The 21,982-nt window shown below is 37.7% G+C and overlaps 1 protein-coding gene across 1 annotated transcript in view; it reads left to right on the top strand.

Moving 5' to 3' along the window:
• TMPRSS15 (transmembrane serine protease 15) overlaps nucleotides 1-21,982 on the top strand; it is a 93,604-nt gene that overhangs the window by 11,484 nt on the left and 60,138 nt on the right. The window contains exons 3-7 of the mRNA XM_042458379.1: nucleotides 6,055-6,176; nucleotides 7,726-7,793; nucleotides 14,433-14,584; nucleotides 17,595-17,636; nucleotides 18,880-18,921. Of these exons, the coding sequence (XP_042314313.1) occupies nucleotides 6,055-6,176; nucleotides 7,726-7,793; nucleotides 14,433-14,584; nucleotides 17,595-17,636; nucleotides 18,880-18,921 (426 nt within the window). The remainder of the gene's footprint in view (nucleotides 1-6,054; nucleotides 6,177-7,725; nucleotides 7,794-14,432; nucleotides 14,585-17,594; nucleotides 17,637-18,879; nucleotides 18,922-21,982) is intronic.

The raw sequence follows: 21,982 nt of genomic DNA, 5'->3' as shown, positions 1-21,982 counted from the left end.
GGATAAGCATATTAGCCCTGCCGCTTACCATTCTCATATCCCTTCTCAAGCTAACAGCCATTTCAATGCATTGGGGCTTCCCTCATAATTAAGCATCCTGGGGGAATTAGCATTTTTAAAATTCACAGGGAATTTCCAGAAGCATTGAACTTTCTCACTGTATCTCCAGCTTTTCAAAAAAGCAATAAGGGATGCAATTCATACCTGAAGGATTCACAATCAGGTAGTAGCTATAAATCAGTTTGTTTTCTATCAAAATAGCAAAAAAGAACCTAGCCATGCATTTCTCTCCATAATTAACATCTTGTCTATATTAATAAATTATATGAATTTCTGTTTTTATGAAGTACCTACATCCAAAAAACTGCTGGAGGGTTTGATGTATTTTTGTTTGTTTGTTTTGTGTTTTTTTGCATCTTGTTTAGTTTATAAAAGGTTTCTGACTCTCAAGTGGTGCATTATTTCTACACACACTCATGGTCTGGTTCTGACATGTAAATAGGACAATTGGACCTATTTTGCAATAATTTAAAACTTTGATTTGATCTCCTGTCAATGTACAGATAAATTGACACACAATTTCTGGTATTTCCAGGAAACTAAAACCTCAGAACCTCTGCCTAGCCATATGCAATATCATTTCAGTTTCATTAGTGACAGTTAATGGAATAATAATCATGATGCAAAGTTCACAATTAACATTTACAACCATGGGTGTTTCCTATCAATATGTTATCTTGAAAAATATTATCTTTTTAAAACGGAGTTACATTTTTCTACTATGGAATATATACTTTCAGACACATCATTGCACCAGATGACACCAAAAGTAGGGCTGAAATGACTAAGCATAATAAAGATTAAAGTCGTAATTGTTTTCCAGTTCTCTCCAGTATATAAATATATGTCCAAGTTGACCATTGTTCTTGCCATTCTTCTATGCATCTAGGAGCAATTCTTCATTAGTTACCATTTACCAGCTTGAAATGAATCTGAAAAAATCATCAAAGAAGAAATACATTCCTCTTAATTACTATGAAACTTTATTTGCAGTTCTGTTTACAGTGTTGATGTGTGTTTGCATTGGATTATTAATACCTTTGTGGTACTTAAGCAAGACAACTGAACAAGGTAAGGAGATAAAATTTACCCTTCCACTTGAGCTCTGTGGTAAATTTGAAGCCAGCTGTTCATGTTGCTTTAATTATTTGTCATGTCTGATGCTAAGTTGATGTACTGCTGCTTTGAAAAAAGAATAATTACACATAAAAATTAACAAAACAGAAGCCCAAGCATTCACCCTTGGACTATAATTTAAATGGTAAAGCATATGCTCTCCAAGTTAATGACAGCATGGAACTGGGTGACTTTAAAGCTGCTGCTATGAAAGTACATTTTTATTCTTATGCCTTTGCATGAATTCCTTTAATTTCCAAGTTTGAGAATTAATTGTATGCATTATAGGGCATTCACTGAAGGCACTGGATTCTTACTGTTGCATAGGGGAAAAAAGATGAAAGTTAACTAAGGGCTGGAACAAACAGGCAAGTTAAGCCGCCTTGTAGGCAGCTTGGCAGCCCAGTGTTTACATGCCACATCCTCCCAAGTTGCCTAGGAGGGGCGCCGCCACAATAAACACAACACCATAGTTGGAGGAATGGCCACAACTTTATTAACTCAACATTAAAACAGTGTAGGGTTGGCCCAAAGCATGAGATCATGATCTGTAAAATCGAACAACACCCCGGTTGATTGATGACCGCAATTTCAGGATGACCTATGGGCTAGGGAACGCAATCTCACAGCTATGTGAAGTTCTGATTGCCTCTTATCCCTTAAGCCCCTAGTCACCGGGTAACGTAATAACGTAATGGCCCCCACAATGGCCATAACGTATGCCCTCAATATACCCGGATCCAAAGGACTCCCTCTCCAGTGTTCCTAGCCCTGGAAACCACTCTCAGCAGATCATGGCCTATGCTGTCACCCCTCAGTTGTGACAAAAAACACACCAACCCTAGGGAGGGAGGGAGGGAGGGTGGGGAGTCGAGCAAAAATGGTCCCGAACACCAGGCAACAAGGCCTTATATAGGCCACTGCAAAGAGGGAGGGGCCGGGAGCACACTGCTCCCCTCCAGGGCAGCCGACCAATTGGCTCTCTGGAGGTCCGAAAACCAGGACCATAGAGAGGTCCTCCGAGCCTCCTAGAGCAGCCAAACCAGGAAGTTCCTCCCCGGCCCCTCAGCCAGCCAATCAGATGATTTTTTGGCCCCAGTAAAGCATGCTGGGCTTACTGACGCCCCCAGGAAATCATGCTGGGGTGTACCAGGCCCGGCAGGGTCTCCTTGGTCGGCACAACCTCCTAGCGGCAATGCAGCTCGTCGGGGGAGTCCACCGGCTGTTCTCTATCCAGAAGCCACCTGACTGTTTTCACTGGAGTGGCTTCATGATGCTGTGGCAGCATGGCATTTACACACCATACACTGCCGGAGCATCATAAAGCTAACTTCTGGCCACAGCATGGGTGCAAAGCCAGCTTTTTGACACCCAAAAAAGGAGTGGCTCTTTGTTGCTCCATTTTCAGGTGGCTTCAAGGCATATTGGGGCCATGGTGTGCAGCTGCCATGGCTGCAATCTGCCTTCAGAAGGGGTGGCTTCAAGCCATTCCCTCTGCAAATCTATTTCGGTCCAGACTGCCCAGTTGTAAGATTCTGCAAAGAGCAGTGGGTTTCCATGGTTGTGGGACCTGGCCTGCTCAGCAAATGTCACACACTCATAGAGTCATAGAGTTGGAAGAGACCACAAGGGCCATCCAGTCCAACCCCCTGCCATGCAGGAAATCACAATCAAAGCATACCTGACAGCTGGCCATCCAGCCTCTGTTTAAAGACCTCCAGAGAAGGAGACTCCACTACCCTCCGAGGGAATGTGTTCCACTGTCGAACAGCCCTTACTGTAAGGAAGTTCCTCCTAATGTTGAGGTGGAATCTCTTTTCCTGTAGCTTGCATCCATTGTTCCGAGTCCTCTTCTCTGGAGCAGCAGAAAACAAACTTGCTCCCTCCTCAATATGACATCCCTTCAAATATTTAAACAGGGCTATCATATCACATCTTAACCTTCTCTTCTCCAGGGTATACACTACATTGGATCACATGTTAATTTTTTTACAGGTCTCTTTAGGAACATGAATAAGTTAGGTTGTATTTAGATCAGCTATGGCAATAATCCGGGGTTAGAGACTGCATTGGCCCTCCAAGCAACCACACCCTCTGTATCCTTCTAATCCCCCCCCCCCCCGGGAGTCATATAGGTCAATTTATCCATGGTTTGGTATCTCTCTGTGCCATTGTAAGGCTAAGGGTTGCCTTTCTCCTCCAAGAACTGAGATAAATCAAGTTCCATGATATATTCTTTTATCCCTCTGGTGTGCTCTATCTCTTTTGGTCCTATCCTCTACCTTTCCAAGCATAATTGTCTTTTCTAATGATTCCTGCCTTCTCATGATGTGACACAGTATGACAGCCTCCATTTGGTCATCCTGGTTTCTATGGAGAGCTCAGGCTTTCTCTGTTCAAAGATCTATTTGTTTGTCTTCTTGGCTATCCACAGTATCATTTGCTCTCCTCTCTTGCATCACATCTCAAATGAGTTGATTTTCTTCCTGTTAGCCTTCTGTCCAACTCTTATCTCTGTACATGGTGATGGGAAGTACTATGGTTGAACAAACCTTACTTTAGTGATCAGTGTTTGTTTATTTATTTAATTTCTATGTTGCCTTTCTCCCAGGAAGGGACTCGAGGTGGCTCACAGTTAAAATAATTTTTTAAACATTTATAATAAAAATTGCTATGTATTTGCTTTTTACAATCGTGTCCATTTCCTTCATAGCTGACCTTCCCAGTCATAGTCTTCTTTTGATTTCTTGACTTCCATTGCCATTCTGATTTATGATTGATCCAAGATATAGGAAATCTTTTACTATTTCAATTTCATTGGCCTGATACAGACAGGCCAAAATAAAGCTGCTTCAAGTCACTTTAGAGGTATGGTGTTTCAATGATGCATGTGTCCTAAGAGTTCAGAAGCTGCACCAAAGCCACGTCCCAGTCCTGAGGACTGGAGTGCAGCTTTGGTGTGGCTTCCAGACTCTTAGGACACATGCATCATTGAAACACCATACCTCCAAAGTGACTTGAAGCAGCTTTATTTTGGCCTGTCTGTATAGGGCCACAGTCTTCTTGATGGAAATCTGGCTGGAATCTGGACTGTATATGGGCTGCATTCACCCCAGCACAGGTGAATGCAATAACACCCATTTTGAAAATTAAATGTATCTTTATCCCATCAAGAATAATTAAATGCACCTTTATCCCATTGGGGATAAGAGCTTTAAAAATAATCTCCTTTGGTGATTTCTGCTAGCAGTATGATGTCTTCTCCATATCTCTAACTGTTGGTGTTTCTTCCTTCAATCTTCACTCCTCCTTCCTTTGTGTCTAACACTGCTCTGCATATAAGTTGAAAAATAGGGAGATAAGATGAATCTTCTCTGACCCCTTTTCTAATAGGCAATCATTCTGTTTCTCCTCTCCTCTTTTTCTTTGTAAATAAGGTCATACTCAAGATGTTGGAACTGACAACTAGACCTAGACTAGACCTAGACCTTCAGTGCTTGGCTCAACATTGCTATGAAGTGGGGCTCTGCTAGAGCTGAATCCTGATGGACCTTTTGTAGCTTGCTCCTGATCCTATACCAATAACTCCCTTCCCTTAGACCCCAGTCATGAAAGGCATTAGTTTGTCTTTTGACCTAATCCAGCATCATTTACCTCCTTTGAGAACCCAGTCCAGGAAGGTCTTCCTGAGACTTTGTATCTGATTCATGATGACTACGTCCTCTAGGGACAGGACCCCAAAGAATTTAATGTGTTTGGGGATTCATTGTGAAGGAACAATTATTAAGAAGACTTGATCCAATTACTGAGTCAAAGGTCTACATTTTCAAGCTTTGTAGAGAAAAAGCCATAGCAAAGTATCAATAAGTGAACACAATGAAGTAACTTTTGATTGGTAGGTAGCAGCTCTCTGAGCAGAGATGCGCCCAAATAGTTACAGCATGCCCCTGGAATGGGAACACCCTTCACCATCACTTAGATGTCAACTAAAAAACACTGGTGCAAGTATTCCAAAGAAAGGCTGTGACCAGTTAAGGTTAAATATAACTCAGAGCTTGGAAAACTGCTTTTAAAAATAATTAGCTATAGTCCCAGGGCCAGAAAAATACTTAACGATGGGCCAAAACAGGAGGCCCTTTAAAGCCTACTTCAGGGTGTCCTGGGAGCCTGGCATTTATACACCAAAAACTCCGAAGCCACCCAGAAGCTGGCTGGCTGCCCAGACGTGAGCAGCTTCTAGAACCTCTGGTGGCATGGCATTTACACACTGCAGGAGTGTCTTGAAGCTGCCTTGGGGCTGTGGTGGGGCCAGGAAAGCCAGTTCTTTCCCAGCCCAAAAGGGAGTGGATATTTTCTGCTCCTATTTGGGCTGGGTTCAAGGCAAATTAGGGCCACAATGGGTTTTTGCTATGGCCCTAATCTGTATTCAGCAGACGTGACTTCAAACTACCCCTTTGGGGCCATCTGTTCCAGCCCTATGATAACAATTAATTTTTTACTCACCTGTTTCCTAAAATTAAATATTGTAGGTATTGTGACTGTTGTTTTTTTTTTTTTTTAAAAAAACATGATTCTTACCAGCTGCTGGCCTGAAGTACAAAAAAAATATTATGATCATTCTATAATAAAGTACAGCTTTGCTGTGGGGAAAAGAAACTAGTTATGTATAATTATTATTTATTACTTTCTGCAAGTCTCCAGTACTGAAACCAGATATACATTTCAAAGCCATGAGGAGACTGGGGGGAAAAAAAGTAAAAGATATGAAATATATAATTTCATCCTTCTTCATTTGTGGATTCATTTTCAAAGCATGTTAAAGTGCAAAGAGCTAGTTTAAACAAACTGAAAAATGCAAGCATATATCCCGTTTATCAGGTGCAAACAGTCATGCTACCCAGGGAACATTCACGATATTGTCAGGAGCATCTTTCAGCCCTTATTTGCAAGAGAAATCATCAACAGCCTTCAAAGCTCTTGCCTTTGATGTTCAGCAAATGGTAAGAATCAAATGATAAATGTTTGTCAAATTAATGTTGAATGACATTTGCTAGCTGCTCATGCTTTCATTTAAGACCTATCCAAGTTCTCTAGTATTTAGCTCCATGATTGCACAAACATGTTTGTATTCAATATGACACTCTTGTGTCACCCAATTGCCCATGTTTTCTGTATGACAAAATTCTCTCTCTCTCTCTCTATGTGTGTGTTGTGTGTGTGTGTGTGTGTGTGTGTGTAAAACTTCAGAACAGCAGATGTGGTGAAAGACAAACATGACCAGAGCTGTGACACACTGGATAGGAGGCAGAGTTGTTGCTAGAGGAAGCAAAATGAAGGCATTTCTCCCAATGAAACTTTCTGCCAGCCCAAAATTTTTAATATTGCAGAGAGCGAAACACTGAAATTCATTTTAGAACTCTTCTATTTGCTGTGTTCTTGTTCTCTTGGTAACTCTGCCTACACATGTAAATCTCTATCATGTACATCTCTCACCTACATTGTAGTGCCCAGGTAAGTCGATTAGACTGGCTGAATGTGTCTTTTGAGTTATACTGCAACCATGCCACAGCATAATATCTAGCTACAGGAATCTAGCTATGTGAAAGGGGATGAGAGCATGCCCTTTCAAATAAGAAACTTGCCCTCCCCCCATGAAATTTTCTTTTAGTGCACAAATTTCTAGCATTGCATAGGTTGAGACATTGAAAATCATTCACACTTGAAGTTTTATACTTATGGTATTAATGTTTTCTTGGTAACTTTGCCTGTCCCTTTTCTTTGAGTGCCTAAACTATGTGTCTAATTGCTCAGCTAAAGCTTTAAATTATTACAGTATCAGAAAGGCCTAGGGGCAGGTTTCACAACTATTTTTGTTTCACTTTTTTTAATTAGTGAAGGGGTATGTGTGCTTGTAGTCTGTTTCAACATATTTTCAGATGATCATTTGCTACTGGATAATCTCCTGATGTGTGATTGTTTCAACACTATTGGTTCCTTGCTTGAGTACACTTCACCATATCAGAAAGGAGTAGAAATTACCTTAATGCTCATCCAGTGCTTTTCATGAGATTCCAAGCCATTCTGGCACACCTGTGGAGCAGGGAAGCAGAATTAGACTACTATATGATTAGCAGCACTGTAATTTGCCTGTCCCCATGAGGGCTTAAATTTAGGAGTGATGGTCCTGCATCACATCCTGTCTGATCTTGGAAGCTAAGTTTGGCCCTAGAAAGTACTTCGATGAGAGACCTCCAATGAACACCAGGTTCTGTAGCCATTCTGGCACACCTGAGTATTCCTTGCCTAAGTAAATGCTATAAAATACATGGTGTCACCATATATTTGCAGGTGACTTGAAGACACATACAGACAGGCAAAATAGTTTTGATAAAGGAAAAAACCTTGGATATATATTTTCACCTTGCCAAAACCTTACAGTGATGGGGAACAGATCTACATAATTACTAGGTTGTTATATAAGTACACAATTACAATGTCAGTAAGTATTTTCTCTTACTTGTTTTGTCTCTGTTCTGTTTTGACATATAGGTAAATGATATATTTCAATCAAGCACACTGCAGAATGAATACAAGAACTGTAAAGTTTCCCAATTTAAGTGAGTTTATTTTTCACATGTGTGCATATATATATATGAACTGTAGTTATGTAAAGCTGAAATCATAAGCTAAAATATATTGCAACTATTTTTGTTGTATAACTGCATATTATGTTTCTGTTTATTTCACTAAGGCCAAAATCCTGTTATGCCTAGGAGACTGTCTCAGGAACTATAAAACAGAATGGATTTCCCCAACAGCCAGGTTACAGAAATGGGGTGGGTAACTTAATTTCACCATTGTCACAGGCCGTTGTCACATGCACCCTTTTTTGTGTTGCCAATATTCTGTGGCAAATTTCCCAAATGTGTTGGTATCACCTAGGGTTAAATGAAGCCATTTTTCAGAGTAGGTTCAGCTTCAGTGCCCTCTCCCAGACACTGTGTAAATCTTGGTCTTTGCTTCTCTGGAACTCTTGAAGGGCCAAGGCTGGTAATGATAAAAAATTGTTAGACTGAAATATATGTTATGGACCACCCAAAATGGGGCTGTGGATCCTTATATTATATGGTCCACAGACATGCCCTTATCATGGAAGGATATCTTGTATTAGAGCTGGTTGTTATCAAACTGTACCATAAAGATATGCCATTTTTATTTTATTTTATTTTATTTCTGTGCCACCTTTCTCCCAGAAAGGAACCCAAGGCAGCTCACATATAAAAACTCTTTGAAAACATATTGCAATAAAACAATTAAATCATCACATAAAACAATTTAAATAACAAACATTAAAACCACAATAAAACCATGATAGTCACTTCATATAGCAAACATCCCATATAAAAAAGCAATTCCTTGATTACACATTAAACACCTGCCTGAATAAAACCATTTTTGTTTGCTGACGCAAGGCAAGCAGCAAGGGGGCCAGCCTTGCTTCCAATGCAATAGCATTCTAGAGGGTGGGAGCTGCCACTGAGAGGGCTCTTTCTTGTGTCCTCACCAGTCACACCTGTGATGATGCTGGGACTGAGAGAAAGCCTTCTCCCAAAGATCCTAGGGCTCTTGCAGGTTCATATGGGGAGACACAATCACTAGAAGGCATCTGGGCCCAAAAATGGAAATAAAAAATGCTGCTGGGGGCATGCAAAAATGGCTCTGGAATCATATGCAGCCTGAGGGTCACACTTTGTACACCCTTGAAGTGAAACTGGAGTTGGTTATAGGGAGAATATAACTCAATTTCTTAAATAGCTTCATTGGCTGCTAGTCTATTTCCAGACACAATTCAAAGTTTTATTTGTGACCTATAAATCCCTATACAACTTTGGTCCAGAATATCTGAAACCTGTATTTTCCCATATGAGCCTACCTAAGTCTTACAATCTTCAGGAAAGGACTGTCTCTCTCTCTCATCATGCTCCAAGGCTCAGTTGGTGAGGCCATGGAAGACAGCCTTCTTGGTGGTTGCTCCTAGGCTTTGAAACTCCCTCTTGAGGAAGGTTCAATCTGCCCCCCCCCCCGGCTGTCTTTTCACTGGCAGGCAAAGACTTCCCTGTTTAAAGACTCCAGACTACACTGACTGGGGTAGAGTGAGGTGCAATTAGATGTTTTGTTTTTAGTATGTAATATGTGTTTTAAGTGTTTTAATTGTTTTAATGTTAAAGTAGTGTTTCAGATGGATGTATGGTTTATTGCTTTTTAAAACTTTTGTACTTCTAATGTTTGTGCTCTAACCAGTTTTTCCATTTAAATTAATATTCCCCCCTTTACAATGTTAACTTTCTTATTTGTTTTTTTAGTCAAGACAGTATCTTGAGCTTGATAAGATTTTTTTTCTTATTTCTAACGTAATTTCCATTATCTCCATATCGAGATCTATAAATCCGTGTATAGTTTACTATATTTCAATTTTTTGTTCTTCTTTTTTACTGCACATACAACTTTTAACATTCAACTGTTATTTCTATGTTCTATGGGCTTCAGAAATTAATCATTTTCTTGATAATTATTACTTATCTCCAATTGTTTTACTCTGTCCTATCAGACAGACCAAGAGATCTGTCTTCCCATTAAGAGAAATGTTTGCTTTCAATTTGTTCGGTGAGTTCTCTCTGATTTATGTCTTATTTCAGTATTTGTTTATTTTCTTCTGTTAATCTTTATTTTTATAATAGTCAATTAGTAGCCTCCAATCTTGAGTCCAGCCTTCCTTCCATGTTCCTCATTTCGATACTTTTGGCCAGCCATTCTTCTTGTGTTGGTATTTCTTTTTGTTTCTATTTTTTTTTTGCATATCTTAGAAATAAGATAACTACAATATATAAAACAGTAAATCGTAAATCATAAGTAGGAAAAAGATAAAAGAATCTATCACTGCTAGCTTGAATTAACTATCCTTTGCTTGATATATCTTATTTTAGAGACTTTCTAGAATATGTAATAGTTAACAAATTTTATCAATTGTATGTTCAAAGTTTTATTAATAAAGCTCACCATAAAAAAATAAAACTTTTGTACTCCATATTGTTTTAGATGTTCTGTTTTCATTTATATTGTAAGCCACTTTCAGTCCTATTTAGGACAAAAGTGGTATATTAAATAAATTTCAAAAATCCCTTTAGAGCTTGGATTGTTCCAAATGAAATGAAAACACACAAAATAAACATTTTAATTCACCTCTTTATTATCAGCTGAAATCTTCTGAAAATCTACTTCATTCTACTTCATCTGTAGAAATACCATGTGTAGTACATTAATAAAATGTAATGTTTTAACTACTTATGACATTAACATTTAACTACATATGACATTAATAATGCTATTAGAAGGGGCTTCACATGGATGTTGTTGTTGTTTTTTGTTTGTTTGTTTTCTACCACTCAGATTGCAATTAGTGTTGCATGAGATGGACTTATATTGATAAAGATGGAAGTGTTCTCCTTAGCACTAATAGTTATATATAAATAACTGCCCTCCCAATGAATAGGTGGCAATGTTATAGCTTGCAGCTAGACAGTGAAGGCTTAAATTTCCCATGACGATTAATCAGATTGCCAACAGAGAGTGCATATATTTTGGCCTGGGGACAATGTATCCAGGGAAGTGATACCTAAACAACACTTAGTGAATCATGAAAATTCCCCTGGGTGGAAGCATACACAACTGGAATGTCCTTGATTTTCATTCCTTTCCTTCCATGCTAAAATTCATAAAATCATAGAGTCAGAAGGGACCACAAGGGCCATCCATTCCAAACCCCGCCATGCAGGAAATCACAATCAAAGGATCCCTGAAAGATGGCCATCCAGCCCCTGTTTAAAGACCTCCAAGGAAGGAGACTCCACTACACTCCGAGGGAGTGTGTCCCACTGTCGAACAGCTCTTACTGTCAAGAAGTTCTTCCTAATGTTGAGGTGGAGTCTCTTTTCCTGTAGCTTGCATCCATTGTTCCATCCTCTAGTCTCTGGAGCAGCAGAAAACAAGTTTTCTCCATCCTCAGTGTGACCCCGTTCAAATACTTAAACAGGGCTATCATATCACCCCTTAACCATCTCTTCTCCAGGCCAAACATACCCAATTCCCTGGGTCTTTCCTCATAAGGCTTGGAACATTCCTTTTTCCCCAAGGGATAGCAGTTCACCATATTCCTCAGCCTGCATGCCACTTGTCATGTTGGCATGCATGTTCTAATAGTTGTAGCACAAAAAAATAAAATGTCCAGGTTCTGGAATTACTTCTCTGGCATTACTTCCATATGGACTGTCTGAAACTGCATTTGCTTGCTTGCTTGTTTTTAATTTAAAGAATGTATCCTTACATTGAAAGCCAGCATGGTATGGTAGTTTGAGTGCTGAACTGGGACTCTAGGAGGCCAGGGTTCAAATCTTGGCTCAGCCATGGACACTTTAGATGACCTTGTGCAAGTCATACTCTCAGCCTTAGAAGGAGTCAATAGCAAAACTCTTCTGAAGAAAAATTGCCAAGAAAACCCCAAGAGTCACCATAAGGCACATAACAACAACTACAACAAAAATCCTTGTTTTGTTTTCTTAAGGAGAGTATTTAGTCTACCTTTGCAATGAACTGATTTCTTCTTCCAACCTTGAAGCTCAGATATGTAACACAGATAGCAACATAAGTTTTTCTTTGTTCAGGCTATCCTAAAGCTTATCAGAATCATTTAAGAAATTAAAGGGAAGAATCTGCCCATTCATTAAACCATTGACTTTGTGCATCGAGAGGATTAATCACCTCCTACCCAAGACCACAAATGTATTGTTGGCAGTCTGTTGGCAGGAATTCTTTGAAATAAGAAAGGTCACTGCTGATTTTTAACCAAGAGAAAACTTTCTTCACTTCAGTAAGCATAATTACAGAGTCACACATCATCCTCTATCCAGATCTTGATACAAGTAGAAAAATCAATTGAGAGTCAGTGAAATCAAGGAAACCAAGCGGAAACTCCCTTCAGTAAACAAACACTGTTCAAAATCCTAAGGTTCAAATTAAAATAAAAGATGCAAGCATATTTGGTCAGGATCACTCTATGTTTGTGCACAGAAGGAAAAACTGGGTTAGGAACTCGGTCTTTTCAGATAGTACACTGGGCCCTTAGCATCTGCTGGGGTTTTGTCCTACTAGGACCCTTTGTGGATACCAAAATCCATGGATACTCAAAACCCATTATATAGAATGGTGTTATAAAATGGTGCCAACAGCCCATTATAAAAAATGGAAAAATCAAGGTTTGCCTTTTGGAATTTATATTATTTTTGAGTAGTTTTAAGCCATGGATTAAAAAAGAGTGTGGATACAGCAGGCCAGCTGTAGCTCAATGCAGCTTTAGTCATTTCATAGACCAGCTTCACCTCAGGACTTTTAAATGGAATAGGAAAGTATAACAGCCTCTTATGATGTGTGGTATCTACCAAATAATAAGTACAGCATTTTTAACTCTTTGTGTTAGACCTCTTGCACTATTGTGGTAGACCACAGTTTACCTCTGGACTTCTTCTTGGAAGGGTATAGCCTGGATAGCTTGTCCTTTTTAATTCCCTGTTTCCAAATCCCATCTAGCATTGTCTACAACAGTGGTGCCAGACTGCATTAATTCTACAGTGTGGAAGCAACCTTATGACTGAATGAAAGCTTTTGAGATGCTTTTCTTCCACTAGACTTTTACAGATTATTTTTCGTGATTGAATTTTTTATTTTTATTTTTATTTTTTTTGGTTAATCTTTGAGATATATGTATAATGAATGGCTGTTGTTAAACTATTTTTTATAATTTGTGCTTATATTTATATGACTATGTTAAAACAATACTTTCTTTTAACAGTATATAAAGTTGTACACTAAATTTTAAAAATAAAAACAAACATAATTCATTTCAATTCAATTTAAACTTGAATAGTTTCTTGTAATGTAGCCTCAGATGCCGCATCCCTACTCATAGAAATGCTCGCATAGTCTTTGTTATCTCAGACTTTTTTCTTCTGTGGGTTATTAAGCTGATTTCCATATTTTAAGTTATCACAGTTATTTTCTGTATTTACCAAGTTGTATTGGCTTCTGTAAGCTGCACTGTCTTGCAGTCTTTTGGTGTTAGATATTAGTAACATCACAGACACCCTGTTTCGTGCATAGTTTGCAACGTCAGTAAATTTAATTAAATTCTAAATTAAGATAATGTGTTCAATGCTTGCAACTTATCATATAGTATGCAGGCTTACATTGCAGTGTTGCTGTACTGATTGTCAGTTTTTCAGCATTTTAGACCAGTCCCAGCAGATATTGAACCTGACACCTCTCTCATCTGAACTATGTGTTCTACCGCTCAGCTGTGGTCCAAGTTAAATATTCCATGAAACTGGCTAAAAATCCCTTCAACAAGAAAACAAGCAACTAGTCATTGATCCTATATAACTTCTAAACATGCCCTATCAGTTCTTTCCTATCAAATTTTAGTCTTTTAGGACACCACACTACTTTAGAGTAGAATGAAATCCCATGTATTTTTTCTCCGTAGTCAGTCTCATCTTCAATTACTTCACTAGGAAAATTTTTCAAAATAGTGCTTGCTTCATTTTCCATTGAGGTAAGAAATGTAGAAGGAGATATACTAAAATCCATTGGACAAGAGTTTTGTGGAAGCTTTGTAATTTTTTTTGGGGGGGGGTATTTTGTTATTTACGAATATATACAGAAAATACAAGGAGAATCTAAATCAGACAGCATTACTATAAGTTCCTCTTTATACCATTCATTTTTAATGAAGTGTTTTACTATTTTATTGTTTTGGTTTTATTATTTGATGGTATGGAATTTTCTGGTTTGTTACATTTACATATGCTAAACTGCGTTGCATTTTTAAATGCAAAAAAACATATTAAAGTATCCTAAATAAATCTGCTGTGCAGCCAACAACTGCTAAACATTGGTTGCTGCAAACTTTTTCTCTAACAAATGGCCTCTGCCTCTAAGAAATAGAAGGGTATCAACTTTTAGAGGCACGCAAGTGATTTCCAACTACCAAGGAACATCATTTTTATTGTTGTTCAATCTCTTATCATCCATATATCACCTGGTAACAGAGTCATTCACCAAAGTCAAGAAAGCCAAGTTCCTAACATCCTACCTCATTGATTCATTCTTCTGCCTATTTGTGGATTATCATTTACTGTACTTTGCAGAAATGGCAGTATCATTGTACTGTTCGACCTTTTCTTTGCACAATGGGTGTCCAGTGGAAAAGTAAAGAATGAATTGACTTTGGGCATTGAAGGAAATAAAAGTGACCTCCTGCAGACCTTCCAAATTGATGTGAACAGCATAGAAATAATAGGTAACTATTATTATTATTATTATTATTATTATTATTATTATTATTATTTAATTGAAATATGATTTTGCTTATCAACTTCACACATATCCTGACCAAACAAGGAAAAGCAAAGTAGCTGTATGAGCAAAACAAGAGTCAAGTTGTAAATAATAACAAACATTCAATATGGGTAATAGCTTTTAATTTTGAATTTAAAAAAAAGCAAAGTAGCCATATGAGCAAAACAAGAGTAAATAAATAAGGGGGGGAATGTCCAAGATGGATAATATATAGGACCACTAAAGTGTAAAAGAAAAAAAAAGGGAGGAGCATGTAAGTGAGACAAGCTACTGAGTTCTCTAGAAGACTTCATCATGCTTGATGATACCTGATAGGGTAGGAGTATAGGGAGAGAAAAAGTCACCTGGTGAAGAGGTCATTGTTTAGCTCTTAGCAGAAAGTTAAATACTGCAGGTTCTGAGAAGAGCAGAGATGTTAAAGTATCAGTTCACTGGGGTTTGCAGTTAGTAATTTCTAATAATCCCTGTTGACTAAGAGCAGGCTGATACCCTGGAAGTAATGGCAAACACTTCTGAACAAATCCTGCCAAGAAAACTCCATGATAGGTTTGCCTTAGAGTCACCATAAGTGAGAAATGACTTGAAGGCACACAACAACATCAAGAGACATAGACCAATGGTATCTTTACCATACAGTGTTAAGGTACTACTCATACAAACAAGACTTTCTGTGTCCCAGAATCATAACAATTTCTTATTCTAATGTATTACTCTACAAGCACTGCAAAAATGCTATGGCAAGCCTATTGCCCAAATCATCCCCAAAACAACCTATATGCAAGTTACGCTAGATAATAATGTAATACTCAATATGTACCATTCGTTATTTAACATTTGGTGTCTTGTATTTCACTTTCACAATTTGATGACTGTTAGGAACTGGCATAAAATTCATATGCTTTTGATTGTAAATTTGGCCTTTATTAAGAAAAAAAAAACTTTACATTTTTAAAATCTGGATGAAAAGACCTTTTAAATCTAGATGCTCTGGGAAGTACATTTAGAACCAGGGAATTAGTTTTGCCCCATGTAGAAGATAATTTTACAATGCAGTACATTTTAAATACAATTTTATAATTTATTAGTTAAAAGAATGTAATATTAGTGCAAGTTTATACTATCAGTGTTCAGAGGGAAATGCAAATGGGGAGAGGGGAAGAGAATATACTTATTTAATAGTTAAAATGTGTTCACATATGTTATGAGAGCCAGTTATTCATTGTCTTCCAACTGAAGAAAACAATTGGTATAACTTATTTATTTATTTATTTATTTTTAATTCCAGACATACCCATATACCAGCATGTAAACATATAAAACATATATAACATACAAAGACCAGATGCATATAGACACATATAGACATTATTCTTTTTCATACATATGAAGACCAAAACATACAAAGACCAAACACATATAGACATTATTCTTTTTCATACATCCTTGACCTTACTTCCCATACATTCCTAACATAATCCTTGTTTTAAAAATTCTAAAAAAAAACTCTACAAAAACTTTCCTTTCCTCTGCTCCTGAGTCATTTCTACCTGCTTTAATCCCCTTTAATTCCTCTCATATATATATATATATATATATATATATATATATATATATATATATATATATTCTATCCTATCTGTCAGGAAAATGTATTGCTTGTACTGCTCCTATTACTCCAGACTATCCATATTGTACATAAGTTACTTCTTATATCTCTGTACTTTATTGTTCTTAGCATATCATTATTATTTATAATTATTACTTATATTTATTATTATTAGATATGTATCTATAATTTTATTATACTAACAGATCCAAATCATAATGTTTTCAGATATTCTTTCATCCTTCTTCATAACTTTTCAAATTTTTGTAAGGGGGCATTTCTAAGCATTTGTGTTAACTTATCAATTTCTGTATACTCATACATCTTCCATTTCAGTTCCATTAGATTAGGTATCCCCACCTCATTTCACTGTTTAGCATATATCACCCTGGCAGCTGTTATCATATAAACAGGAGCTTCCCCTTTTTTCCTCTCAGTTTCTTCCTCTACCATATTCAGTATGAAAGTTTTGGAGATTTTTCTTTAAAGTCACTTGCAGACTTTCTGTTATTAAACTATAGCTTCTACACATGTCCATCACATCTGGAGGATGGTGCCCTTATCTCTATTACATTTCTACCATGTGTCAAACGACAGGTCTCTTTGTAGATTCCTTTTAATCTCTCTTAAATATCACCTGTATTGAATCTTATAGTAATTTTCCTTCAGGTCTTTTGAGAGCGTGTGTTTTAATCTTATGTTCCAGTACATTTCCCATACTGTTAGCTGTATATTTTCTCCAATTTCCTGCACTCATTTGATCATAGGCTCCTTTATTATTTCCTTCTCTATTTTCATCTTAAGTAATATTTTATAAATCTTCAATACTAATTTCTTATTTTCTGTTATCAGTAACTTCCAACTCTGTTTGACTTTTCGCAAATCCTTGTAATTTACTATCCATTATATATCTTTCCTTAATCTGTCAATAGAAAAACCATTGCATATTGTATCCTTCCTCCAGCAGTTCTTCATTGGTCTTCAGTATAACACTAGTTTTTCTAACATGTAGTTTTTCTCAATATAATAGTATGTCTCAATGAGGCTTACCCCCTAAGTGTGCTTAGTGTGTGCCTAGATTCAATGGGACTTAGCAAAGGTTGACTTATCATTCAACCACTGACTCAGTAGATGTAGTGTTATTTGCAAGTAGCTGCTGGATTTTGATTTAAGTAACTAAGCTATTTATAGGAGAAATTACTGACAAGTTCTAATAGTACTGCTAAGTTCTAATAGTCAAAGCAATATATTCATATACTTTCTCATATCATTTCATAAAGCTTGTAAAATAGGTTGGAGATAAAAGTTGCTTTAAAAATAATTATCAATTGTTTTGTTTTTTCAGATATGGGGTCATCTACCACGAGCAATTCTTTCACAACACCTGGTTAGTAAATATAAAATTAATTAATTATTTATAGTGGAAATCTGGACAAAATCCATCATAGTCCAAGATCATATAGTGTATCTTGATTTCAGTAAGGCCTTTGACAAAGTTCCCCATGACATTCTTGCAAACAAGCTTGTAAAAAGTGGGCTAGACAAGGCAACTGTTACATGGATTTTAATTGGTTGACCGGCCGAACCCAAAGGGTGCTCAACAATGGCTCCTTTTTATCTTGGAGAGAAGTGACCAGTGGGGTCCCACAGGGCTCTGTCCTGGGCCCAGTGCTATTCAACATCTTTATCAATGACTTGGAGGACAGAATTAGAGGTATAGTTATCAAATTTGCAGATGACACCAAATTAGGGGGAGTAGCTAATACCCTTGAGGACAGGATCAAAATTCAAAATGACCTGAATAGACTAGAAAGCTGGGTCGAAGCTAACAAAATGAAATTCAACACAGAGAAATGTACGGTACTGCACTTAAGGCGGAAAAATGAAATGCACAGATATAGGATGGGTGACACCTGGCTGAATGAAACTACATGTGAAAGGGATCTAGGAGTCCAAGTAGACCACAAGATGAACATGAGTCAACAGTGTGGCAGCTAAAAAGGCCAATGCAATTTTAGGCTGCATCAATAGAAGTATTCAGGTCTCACCTGAATACAATTCAAAAAAGATGTGGAGAAACAGGAGCATGTCCAAAGGAGGGCAACTAAAATGGTGAAGGGTCTGGAAACCATACTCTATGAAAAATGCCTTAGGAAACTGGGTATGGTTAGCTTGGAGAAGAGAAGGTTAAGAGGTGATATGATAGCCCTGTTTAAATATTTGAAGGGATGTCATATTGAGGAGGGAGCAAGCTTGTTTTCTGCTGCTCCAGCGACTAGAATGTGGAACAATGGATGCAAACTGCAGGAAAAGAGGTTCCACCTCAACATTAGGAGGAACTTCCTGGCAGTAAGGGCCGTTTGACAGTGGAACACACTTCCTCGGAGTGTAGTGGAGTCTCCTTCCTTAGAGGTCTTCAAACAGAGGCTGGATGGCCATCTGTCGGGGATGCTCTGATTGTGATTTCCTGCAGGGGGTAGGACTGGATGGCCCTTGTGGTCTCTTCCAACTCTATGATTCTATGATTCTATGATATGCTTTGCTCCATTTATGCATAAGCTTCCAAAAGGAAAGAAATGAACATCTGCTTAAAAAATAATAATTAGGATTTTGTTGTGTTTGTTTTGCAGGTTTTGGAATATTTAGTACCAACAGTCCTTCGTTGTCAACAGGTTAGTGGCTAGTATATGTTATGATTAAATATATAAAAACTTTTAGGTACCTTTGACATCAAACAATATGTTTTATCCAGCACCTTTGCCACCTACAACATTCAGAGGGAATAAATAAACTAGGAAGACAAATATTGAATTCAGGCCTGATATTACCCTAACAGACCTCAATTTTAGAAATCAGATTCTATGGCAATTGGTGAATATTTTTAAAAATGTATTCATTTTTCAAATTTATGTTTTAGTCTTATTTAATTATTTAACTGTCTTTTAATATTATACATTTTGTATTTTATATGTAGCTCTTTTCTAAGTGTTGTGAACCACCTTGGTTCCAAGTGGCAAGATGGGATAGAAATGAAATAAATACAAAAATCTGCTTCAAAAAATGATGAGAAAGTATATTTTTATTACCTGAAAGCAGAGGGCTAATGAAGAAAATCTTTTATGATGGACTTGTTTTCTTTCTCCAGTAGGTGGCATTGTGGTTTAGTTTTCTGTTGTAGAGTGAAAAAGAAAGAATTGGACTTGGCTTTTATATATAATGTTATTCATATCAATAAAACAAAGTCTCTTGAGTTTCTGATAGACTACTAAAGAATTTGTCACTGGATTTGTCTCATCACAATCTCTATGCATCCAACATTAATTATAATGCAGGCATGGGCAGGTTGTAGTGGGAGGATGGAAATTTTATCTCTACTACTCATGTGAGTATACACACACACACACACACACACACACACACACACACACACACTGTCACCATCAGCCAGGCTTCAATATAATATTTTCTGTGATAAACATAACCAAAAAGTTCCAAGAAGTCTCCTTTTCTTCCATTTTCTGTATTTTTGTTCAATTTACATGGTTTCTGTAATGGAAGAGCTCCAAAGAAAAAAACACCATATTTTGGGTGGGTTTTTTCCCATACAGAAATTTGCTGAAGGGCATGGGCTCCATGCACTTGGGTGGTTTTTTCCCCATACAGAAAAGTTGCTGAAGGGAATGGGCTCCACACAACCCATGGGCCACATATTTCCCATGCTTGATATGAGGGCATTTTGTGGCATTAAACATGTACAGCTGTAACACAGGAATGCAAAATATACAACCTTCTCCATTGTCTATGACAGCTTGGCTTGAAGAGAGTAGCAGTCCAACATCTGGAGGGCATCATAATTCCCAAACCATGAGGTTTTTATGCAAAAGTCCCCAGGTTTGATCCCTCACATCTCCAGACAGGGCAGGAAATTATCTCTGCCTGAAATGCTACAAAAATAAAAAAAATAACAAAATATCTTATAGAAGATGATACTTAGCTAGATAGACCAAGATGAACTCAGACTGATTTGTATTTAGGAAGGGAGACTACCTTAAGTTGCTCTAATGTTTCTGATGTGAGTAGGATGTGAATAGAAGTGTACTGAATTTCATAACCTTAAATATTAAGTAGTTGTTATATGCTTTTTATACAATCATATCTAATAATAATAAAAAACATAATTGTTATAAATAATCATGTAAACAAGTGGTAAAAAATTTGTTATACAGTGCTCTACCCAGAAGATCAGTGAATTTATGGACACAATATGATTTTCATGAGTGAAAGGGAATGGTATATATTGAACTGGAAACAAGTAAAATGTATTATTTTATTGAAAGGATTTTAAGCTGCTTTTTGTTTTTGTTTTGTTTTTTGCTATGCTCTTACAAAACAACATACAAAAGGGGCAAGACAAAGCTGAAGGACAGAGTAGCCATATCTGACAAATGTTTGGATAATACTGAGAAAGGCCCAAAAATGCAGCTTCCAGCCGCTTCAAGGGCATGGCATGTAAACTGAGGCCATTGGCAAAAGGCCTCTCCTTGCCAGTGTCCCATTTGGAAGTCATGGGCTGATTGGTGCTCAATCATGTATTTTCTTCTCAGAAAAGGCAAAGGGTGCTCAACCTGAGGATAATGGAGCAGAGGACAGAATAGGGGAATTTCAGCACAGAATAAGTAAAGAGATAGTAGAGGAACACCTTATTAATCTAAATGAATTTAAGTCTCCGGGACCAGATGAACTCCATCCAAGGGTATTAAAAGAACTGGCAAATGTAATATCGGAGCCATTGGCAATAATCTTTGAAAACTCCTGGAAAACAGGAGAGATCCCAGCCGACTGGAGGAGGGCAAACGTTGTCCCCATCTTCAAAAAGGGGAAAAAAGAGGATCCCAACAATTATCGTCCAGTTAGTCTGACATCAGCACTAGGAAAGATTCTGGAGCAGATCATTAAACAGAGAGTCTGTGAACATCTAGAAGGCAATGCCATAATTACAAAAAAGTCAACATGGGTTTCAGAGAAACAAGTCATGCCAGACAAACCTAATCTCTTTCTTTGATAAAATTACCAGCTTGGTAGATGAAGGGAATGCTGTGGATATAGTATATCTTGATTTCACTAAGGCCTTTGACAAGGTTCCCCATGACATTCTTGCAAACAAGCTTGTAAAATGTGGGCTAGACAAAGGAACTGTTACATGGATCTGTAATTGGTTGACCGGCCGAACCCAAAGGGTGCTCAACAATGGCTCCTTTTCATCCTGGAGAGAAGTCACCAGTGGGGTCCCACAGGGCTCTGTCCTGGGCCCAGTGCTATTCAACATCTTTATCAATGACTGTCCGGGAAAGCAGCCAAAGGGCTGATAAGACAGCTAGTTTTCAAACAAACAACCCCCTCCCAGCACAGCAAAGTCAGTGTAAGCTACACAGTCCTGGAGAGTTGCAGTAGCTTTACCAAAAGGGTTTACCAGAAGAATTGTCAGACGGTCCGAGGTTCAGGGTAACAGATAGGCAGGTAGATAAAGCAGTCCAAGGTCAAGTTTCCGGGTAGTCAAGACAAGAAGCCAAGGAGCCAGAGACAGAGTCTTTCCTCTAAAAGAGTCAGATATCCACTGGCAAAGAACCACACATGCTCCATGTGCTTAAGAAGGCAAGGAGCTGGCCTTCAGCTGTGCCTGATTAAGAAGACGCTTCTGATAAAGCCTCCGAGATCTTCGAAGGCCCTCTCTTT

The sequence above is a fragment of the Sceloporus undulatus genome, chromosome 3 (assembly GCF_019175285.1).
Source record: "Sceloporus undulatus isolate JIND9_A2432 ecotype Alabama chromosome 3, SceUnd_v1.1, whole genome shotgun sequence".
Classification (NCBI taxonomy): Eukaryota; Metazoa; Chordata; class Lepidosauria; order Squamata; family Phrynosomatidae; genus Sceloporus; species Sceloporus undulatus.
Note: the sequence above shows the minus strand (reverse complement) of the source record. Positions and strands in the feature narration are given on the sequence as shown.